Source organism: Aegilops tauschii, chromosome 2, assembly GCF_002575655.3.
Source record: "Aegilops tauschii subsp. strangulata cultivar AL8/78 chromosome 2, Aet v6.0, whole genome shotgun sequence".
In the NCBI taxonomy this organism is placed as follows: Eukaryota; Viridiplantae; Streptophyta; class Magnoliopsida; order Poales; family Poaceae; genus Aegilops; species Aegilops tauschii.
The window spans coordinates 503,201,300-503,210,393 of NC_053036.3; the positions used below are offsets into that span (position 1 = coordinate 503,201,300).

The following is a 9,094-nucleotide window of genomic DNA, read 5'->3' on the forward strand; positions in this document are numbered from 1 at the left end:
CTGATTGACAATGGAATGACTACCACAAGCATGTTCACCATAATTGCCTTTCCAAATGATGGTCCTATACAACTTGTTGATTTTTTGCACCACGCACCGAATTAAAACGAAGATTGTCATGTGGTAAACCTCAATAAGAAGATAAGAAGAGCTTAGCAAGCACAATTCTAGTGGCTAGTTTTTTCTCCAATCTTGAAGTCTTGCCCCTAATTTATCAATACGAGGTCGGAAAAACCACATATTTAGCATTCGTATTAAGTGTAGAGGTAGCTTGTAATACTTGCATGCGAGAGTGCCATTATAGGCGGTGCAAAGTGATTCAAAATATTAGTAATTTTTTTAGTAAGGAGGCACTTGCCCGGTTTTAGCAAACTGAAGCCCTTAAGGTTTTACAACAAATGACAAGAAAGTCTACGAATGAACTCAAGTTTCATACAAACCCAAGAGGGTCATTGGCTGATAAGCTGAAACGACACAAAACACGAAATAACTCCAAGAGCCGATGAAGCATCATATGAAAATATCCCCCCATGGTTGTTGCCCTCCTCACTAGGAGCCTTGGCATGTTTGCGACGCTTTTTGCACAACGTGTCGATGGTCAATGGTTCGTGGGCCGCGTTGACTAGCTTCCAAAGTTGTAAGAATGTAGTCATTTTATAAAGTCCATCAGCAGGATGCTTAATAAAAAAGTCATTCAATACGACCTTTATTACAAATTTGCTAAAGCGTCCAGGCGAGAGAAGCAAAGCAAATCCAGGAAACCCTTTGTGGAAGTCGGGAAAGTCTCCCACTCAGGGTGTGGAAATTGGCGAAAGATGCTAGTGCCCAACTACACCTAGTAACATTCCTTATGCATCCCCAGAGAAATTGGGCCATGATGCAAGAGAAAAAATATATAGTTATTGTCTTTCGTTGTTCCACAAAGAGGACAAAGACCGTCACCCCATCCATGCCTCTTCTGCACTTCTACCCCAGATGTTAGACGGTCACAAACTAGAGGTCACAAGAAAATCTTTATCTTGGTGGATAATAAGGCTTTCCAAATGTCCATGGCTTGAAATTGGGCTGCCCCATTGTGCAACGTACGATAAATAAGATAGTTGAGAATTTTCCCGATTTTTCCAACTTCCAATGGAAAGAATCTGCATTTTTGGTTAGTGCGGTATTCCCGGGAATATTATCTAGGCGATGCCACTCCTCTCCTTCCTCGGGGCTAAGAGTCCGGCCAAACAGTGGACGCCATTGGCAATGCGTCCAATTCTCACTCACCAAAGCGTTCGGGAAGCTGGCTATCGCAAACAGGGTGGAACTCGGTTGCTAACTGCTTTTCGCCAATCCACACATCAGCAATATTAATATTGTCATACCGGACTGAAAATAGCTCATCCTCATCAAGGTTTATAAGTAGCTCGCTAGAATTCATCAAAGCAATCAGGGGTTCCGGCACTTGCACGAACTCTTCTTTTTCGAAATTGTAAGAACTTGTCGTTGGATCATCAACAAAAAATAGCACCCTAGCTCCGCTAATAGCACGCTATAGCATTTTGAGCAATGTCTCGCTAAAGGAAATCAATACACAATGGTTCGCTATAGCGACACGATATAGCCTAGCTCTAGCGGATTTTAAGAGCTGCGCTATGTTATCATAGCACAATATTTCTTTTTCATGCGCATCATCCTCATACATGGAGAGGCAAAAAAAAATCATTTCTGGCCGGCCTGCGAGGATACCTTCTGAAGGTGGTCAATCGCGATAGATTGATAGTGAACAACGTCAGTGACAGAAGGTATCCTCGGCAAAGCCCACAAGCATATCAAAGCCAATCCCTGGCAAAATAGTTACGTAAATCCGGATGGTTTAATTTATCCCGAACGCCAATTTATTTCACAAACTAGTAAGTTTCAAGCACTTAGATGATAGACAGCTCGGTGGACGCCCACAAGTTATCCTTGCGTCAAATACCGGTCACATCTTCTTTTATAAAAGCACCGGTCGTATCTCGAGTGTCAAGGTCAGGGAGAACTGAAGTTCGTACGGACAAAGTTCTCCCGTTCACCCTGATCTTATAGCCATCCAAAACTATATCTGACGGCTCCGGGCGTCTTTCAGAGGCCTTCCCGTATGGCGACACATCATCGGTAGCAAGCAACATTTGTGGCCCGTGAGATTTTGTTGCCCACAGCCAGCCGGTTGGACAGTCCAACATGCGTTCGGTCGGAAGCGGTCGAGGCAGCTGGCGGACTCGAGGCCCATGTTCCAGAACTCCTCGTAGTACTCCTGGTAGGTGAAGGGCCGATAGGCCAGAGGGTGGCCGCCGTCCACCAGCGCCTCCGCCGGCGCGACCACCGCGTCCGGGGACGGGCAGTAGAACGTCGGCACCGAGATCCTCTCGCTCTCGCTGTTCACAATCACCCGGTGGAGCACGCTCTTGTATCGGTCGTTGCTCAGAGCCTGCACGATACCATAGCCGAAACGTTAGTGGATGCCGTAGAGTTCAGTTCACAATTGTGTCTGTCTAGAAGGATACCTGCAGTTGATCACCGATGTTGATGACCAGCGCGCCGGGAACGGGGCTGACGGCCACCCAGCGGCCGTCGCGCCGGACCTGCAGCCCGGACACGCCGTCCTGGAGGAGCAGCGTGACGGCATTAGGGTCCTTGTGCCCCGGCAGTCCGTACGTCAGCTCCGGCTGCGGGCACGGCGGGTAGTAGTTCACCGCCATGTGCTGCGCGTGCCGCCCCATGGCCTTCACCATGTGGCCTCTCTCGAGCCCGAGGCTCTCCGATATCGCCTCCAGCAGTCTCAGCGCCAGCGCTCTCGCCTCCGTCGAGTAGGTGCCGACTACTTCCCTGCTCACACGGTCAGCGCAAATTGTCAGTTTATTTCTAATTCTATCTCGCAGAAAAGTACACCTATCAGTTTGCTAGCGCAGCCGAACAGCAGCTATATTTTGCCTCTTTTTCTCTTACTTTCTGTTATACTGTATTCCTTATTGCAACAGCTAGCCTGTCATCGTCCTGACAGAGGTCTAACGGTGCACATGTTAGGTATGCGCCTCGTTGTTTCGACAGGTTAATTAGCGGGCCGGATTGAAAGATTCGATCGGTACGAACAGTATTAAAACTCGTAGGCTAAAATTAAGTATTAGTACTAGTAACTAACTTAATTAGTTGGTGACCAGCAGCACGTACGGAAGTTCATCCTGACACGGTAGAAATGAGGCCGAGGCGTCGACGGGTGCTCACCTGAAGGCCGGCGGGTTGGAGGGCCACTGGTCGACGAAGCTCTCGAGCGGGTAGCAATGCAGGCGGAGGAAGTCGCGCCAGTTGCTCACCTTCTCCGTGCGCACGTTGAAGCTCGTGGACAGCCGGATCGCCTTCTTGGGGTCGTCGGAGTAGCACTTGAGCCGCTCCGACTCCGGTAGGTGGAAGAACTCCCTCGCCACGCGCAGCATCCCCTCCACGACCGCCTCCGGGATGCCGTGATTCGTCACCTACATACGCAGTGATGACCGGTGTCAGGTTGTCCAGAGCTCTGTCGAACGTCTCGTGCTACTACATCGGCAGAACAAAAAATTAACTGGTCTCAACAAGTGGTGCACGTAGTACGTACCATGAAAAACCCGTCGTTCTCGCACGCCGCGCCGATGGCCTCGACGACCCCGCGACGCCCCGGCCCGTCGAGGTGCTTCAGGTCGATGAGCGGAATGCCGGCGCCGGACTCGTGGTCGACATTGGCGAGGTCCGGGCGGTCTCCGACCGCTCTGATGTGGCTCGACGGGACTTGCCTGGATTGCGCCACCAGATCGCTTAGGAGAGGCTTTGCGGCGATCGCCGGAGCCATGCTCTTGTCTAGGAATGGTACGATGTGGTGCGTACTTGCTGCTCGGCTGTTTGATAGTATTGCCAGCCGCTGCAATGTGATCCGTGTACATATTCAAGTTGGCCTTGCCCTCTTATAGGCAAATGATGGCACGCACAACAAAGAACCTTTTAGCACCTATACGAGCTAGGAGTTCTACTCTAAATGAGTGAAAATTTTGGGATATACTATAAATTGACTTGAGTTATTGGACCAGTCTTGAGTCGGGACTATAGGTCGGTGCAATAAATTATACTCCCTCCATTTCTAAATATAAGTCTTTTTAAAGATTTCAATATAAACTACATACAGATATATATAGACTTATTTTAGAGTGTATAGATTCACTCATTTTGCTCCATATGTAATCCATATTAAAATCACTAAAGAGACTTATATTTAGGAACAAAAGGAATAAAAAACTATGAGTAAATGACGCTCGTGGTTGTGGGTGCATTTTAGCCACACTATTTTGAAAATGGAAAACATATTACGAAACTTGAGTTTTGATGTATATGAGTTACTCTTAAGCCCTGTTTGTCTGGACTTTTGCTTCTGCTTTTTTAACTTTTTTAATTTGGCAAAATTGCCACAAAAGCTTCTAAATAGGGCTTTTTGCTTCGGCTTTTGGCTTATACCAACATAAGCCAAAAGCCAAACCAAAAAAGCATCTATTTAGGAGGGTTTTTTTTGGCTTTTTTACTTAAGTGAAAAGATGCAAAAGCAGAAGCAAAAGCCCAAACAAACAGGGCATTAGTTTAACTGACCGACTCTTAGTATTATATACAGAATTGACGGCGTATACAACAAATAATCTTTTATCACTTAGAGAAAAAAATTTAAAATATCTATGTCGATTATAAAAATTCATCAAAATTATGAAGCATCCCAACCATAATAAAAATTACATCAAATTTCTAGACCACCGGACGACCATTACTACTGTCAGAACAACATGCCGACATGATATTGTCGCCACTTTCATACCAGAGCCTACATGACTCTATCAATGATAACTTGAAAATCTTCATGCACATGCCCCTATGGACCAATTCCCTGAAGCCGTAGTCGTCGCCGTTGAACAGTTGAATCAATCTAAAGCACCTGACACCCGATCTTGCTGCCATGGACTTAGCGTTCATGAATTCCATTTTTTTGTGTACTATAAATCGACTTGATTATTGAACTAGTCTTGATTATGCATATATTAGTACTAAACACCGAGGGCGGTGCAATCAATTGTAGTACAGCTGTGATCCGGGTTGTTAATTTTGATCAGTCTCAAACAAGGAGAGTTGTTATAATTTGGTGAACAATACAAGAGAAACGATTGAACAAATTGATATTCCCCTTAATTTATGAGAACGAAATCGTTGTCTCCAGCACGGCACATGCGTGTCATATCGAGGAAGCTAAAGTTGTTGTGTCAGCCTGTTTGGCACCGGCGTGGACTTGCCACTCCGCCAGCACATGAGCGGTTCCTAAGAAGGTGTTCCCCTTCCAGATTGTCCTGTATTTGCACTCCTTCGACGCCGGCCGGTGGCGTGCCGTGGACGTCGTAGCAAAATTTACTGGAAGGAGAAGATTAGCCCGACACGGGAGAGCCTGCGTGCGTCCGAAGTTCTACCCACGATCGCCCGACAGCGAATTTACCGTAAGATTATCTCTCTCTAGAAAAATATCCAAACCACATGGAACTTGTAACTGAATAAACCAGGAGCTTTCGCCGTCGTGGCCGCTAATTAGCGGCGGAGGTTAAACCACTATCTAATGGCAGCGGCGTACCCACGATGCTGCACCCACTTGTGATGGGCCGCAATTGCGCTGCCACGACAATCATGCGCCCACGGGTTCCATTCCGGAGTACTATAAAAGATCTCGCGCCACGCATCCCACGCCACAGCCGCGGAACGAGAAACAAGCTGTAGTGACCGGGGCCGGCCCCGGTGGCCCGTCGCCGTATGGCGCACCGACATCTCCAATCGCCGCCACTGTTTCGGCGACGTGATGTCTCGAGGCCACGGCCGGCCGAGTGCTGGGCGCAGCATCGTTATTGCGGCGGGGGCTGCTCAGACTTGTCTTGTCTAAGCGGCTCGTGTCGAGAAGGCAGCTGATGCTGCACGATCGAGCGTGTTATTTTAGCGAGATGCCGATCGGCCCGCACGACCCCGATGCTGATTGCCGATGCCGTCAGCGGCGTGACGTAGGGGGTGGTGACCTCAGCCATGACCGCCTCAGCGTGCGTGCGCTAGCAGCCATGGCAGCGCGTCACGCCGGCCTAGAACTGCGGAGCAAGGCCGCCTCCGCGTCTGCCGGTAGATCGACAACGCAGACTCCAATACAAATTGCGCAATTCGGCGCTGAATGCTGCGATCGACGTCATGCCTGATTCCAAAGAGCGAGTTGCGGCGGTCAACTTTTTCACACCGCTGCAAAGCGGCCGCCGCGAGCCTGCCGTGCGTGGTGGCGGCAACTTTTGGCTTGGTTCGGTGCGTCCATCTATTTGCTTGTTCGATTTTTAGGCTCGTTCCTTTACAAGGAAGAGTGTGTGGGAGAGAGTTGGACGGTCGAAATCATCTGCGTGGGATGCTAACTGAGTTAGGCAGGTTGATGCAGAATTCTGATCTCTTGGAAAAAGATCTTGCGGCGGTGCAATGAGTTCACCCTGGAGAAGACGTCACTAATTCTTTGTGATTTTTACTTCGAGCATGGCTTGTGATTTTTATAGTGTACTTTAATTTGCATGGTCTGCTAAAGCTAAAGGGCTACTTTGATTCAAAGGATTTTCATAGAAATTTTAGAGGATAAGAATCCTTAGAATTTTTTTCCTATGTTGGTTGCTTGATTCATAGGATTGAATCATATAAGTATTTTTTTTCAAAGATTTTTTTATATTACTTTTCATAGAATTTCTAGCATCGACTTAAACCTCTTTAAAAGAATCCATTGATTTTCCTAGGTCAAGCAATCAAAAATTATGTAGGATTGAGATGATCATAACATTTCATCTTATGTTTTTCCTATTCCTACGTTTTTAGAATCATGTGAATCTCATTTTTCTTTCGTAAAGAAAAAGTAATGTTAAACCTTAATGGTGCTTTATTTTCGTGGGGGCATGTACTGGGAGCATCACCCTCATACCGCCTCAACTCTTTGTCCAATCAAAGAGTATTGACATCACTGTATGTGATTTTTTTTTGGCCAACCAGGGCTACAATCTATAGTGGACCCACCTTTACAACACACACATCTCTCTCTCTCTCCACATGCATTGTGTTTTCCTTCCTCTCTCTACCTCTCTCCTCGCATGCATCAACACCATCTCCTTTCTTCCTTTCTCTCAACCTTTACACCCCGAAGAGGCCGGCTCTTTTGCAGGCTACAGTAGCTCCTACGAGGCTATAGCTTTTATTTGAACCTAGCCCGAGCCTACGTGGATCTGCGAGGCAGCAGATCGAGGCTACACGTTGGTTATGCCTTCAACGAATCAAAAAAGCTTTTTTGTTATGTCAAATATACAATTATATTAACTTATTTTTGCGGGAAACAACTATATATTAACTTATATATGAGATTAGAATATCTTTTCTTTAAAGATGGTACCCATTTTAATTTAATAGAAATCAAACTACAAAGTCCATTGCCAAAACACAAATGCGCCGCGACATCCACTAGCAATTTGTGAGAGATGGTGACGGTGTCCTGGACTATGGGGTACCGACCTAGTCGCCCCACAGTCCATTGGCTGGGCTTATGGCCCACCCTTTCTCTAAGGATGTAGCGACCTGACCTCAAATGGTCAAGTCTCTGTGCTTCCGTGTTATCCCTGGATCGGTAATGCTGACACACACAATACTCAAAGGATTTATAACAGAGTAGCAATCACACACTTATTACATCGAATATCTCAAAAGAGAACTTATTACAATAAATATGGCTTAAGGCCATCTAAGAAGATAACAGCGGAAGACTTGGAAGATAAGTGAGTCCATCAACTCCAACGGCATAGCTGAGATGCACAACAACGACCTATCGCACCTTTACTCGTCGTCTGAAAAGTCTGCAACATAATATGTTGCTGCCCGAAAACGGGTCAGCACATGGAATATGCTGGCAATATAACACAGTAGAGCAAGAACAGAAATAATGCTATCACTATATGCATATATGGCTGGTGGAAAGGCTCTATGGTTATATTGTTTTGTGAAAAGCCAATTTTTCCCTACAACAAAGGAATATATTTTATTTAACTATCATGGTGGTTGAACAACATTGAGAAGGTACCTCCAACTCAATCCCAATTAAGAGTAATTATCAACCCAACAAATTAAATTAGAGTGATGAGATACATATGATAATCCAAGTACTAGATACTCAAGATGTCCATAACCGGGGACACAGCTAACCATGATTAGATTGTACACTCTGCAGAGGTTTGCGCACTTTTCCCCACAAGACTCGATCTCCTCCGTTGGATTTCTCGCACTTCATGATGTTTGAGAAACGGATGACCGAGACACAGTCTTTCAGAAGCATTAACTCTAACCCCGGGTAGACAATACCAACCTACATCCCTCTACATCTGCTAGCCTACCACTGGAAGAGGTCATGCAACTTACTCAACTATGCTAGAGCCCATAATAGCTTGTGGCTGCACACGGAAGTTTCTAGCATGAAATATCTCAGATCACTTTGAGCCTAGGTGGCGGACCGTAGGATTATCACACGGGTACTCCGGGATATCCTAGGACAACACTGGATTCTCCAGGTGCCCAAACAAGCAATCCACCTAGATGTGTATTAAAGTTGCCACCTTAAGTTGAACCATTAAATAATCGTCTCACATCTGTCATGGATTCACTCACCCAAACCACGTCTACGAGCATAGCATAGCAGTATAAGCATAACGTAGAAGTAACTCCCAAGAGTTTGATAATAAACAGGGCAATAGGTTCTACCTCATCAACTACTTCCCAATACCCACAAGTTAAACACATCCTAATCATGCAGTGTTTGAGGTTTGGAACTAATGCATAAAAACTGGATATGAAAAGAGTATGATCAATGTGTTACTTGCCTTGCTGACGATCCGCAAAACCTAGAGACTCGTAGTAGCACGCTTCGCACTCCGGAAATTCTATCGCAAACAAACAATAGCATACATAAGCAATCAAGAAAAGATCCACGAGTAAAACTCAAATAAGAAGATTGAATCTGAAAACTCAACTGAAG

The 9,094-nt window shown here is 46.1% G+C and overlaps 1 protein-coding gene across 1 annotated transcript; it reads right to left on the reverse strand.

The window, feature by feature from the left end:
• Window positions 1-1,839: 1,839 nt before the first annotated feature.
• On the reverse strand, window positions 1,840-4,025 carry LOC109766510 (protein DMR6-LIKE OXYGENASE 1). Its single transcript, XM_020325285.4, has 4 exons — window positions 3,614-4,025; window positions 3,247-3,494; window positions 2,529-2,850; window positions 1,840-2,452 (listed from the first exon to the last, which is right to left on the reverse strand). Exons 1-4 carry the CDS (start codon window positions 3,842-3,844, stop codon window positions 2,081-2,083), a joined length of 1,173 nt encoding a protein of 390 aa, XP_020180874.1. The 5' UTR covers window positions 3,845-4,025; the 3' UTR covers window positions 1,840-2,080.
• Window positions 4,026-9,094: the final 5,069 nt, after the last annotated feature.

Excerpts from the sequence above, each read along its gene's own strand:
- LOC109766510 (XM_020325285.4), bottom strand. The coding sequence starts at position 3,844 with ATGGCTCCGGCGATCGCCGCAAAGCCTCTCCTAAGCGATCTGGTGGCG. Across the intron at positions 3,495-3,613 it reads AGAACGACGGGTTTTTCATG|GTGACGAATCACGGCATCCC; the intron begins GTACGTACTACG and ends CTGCGTATGTAG. Across the intron at positions 2,453-2,528 it reads ACATCGGTGATCAACTGCAG|GCTCTGAGCAACGACCGATA; the intron begins GTATCCTTCTAG and ends GGTATCGTGCAG.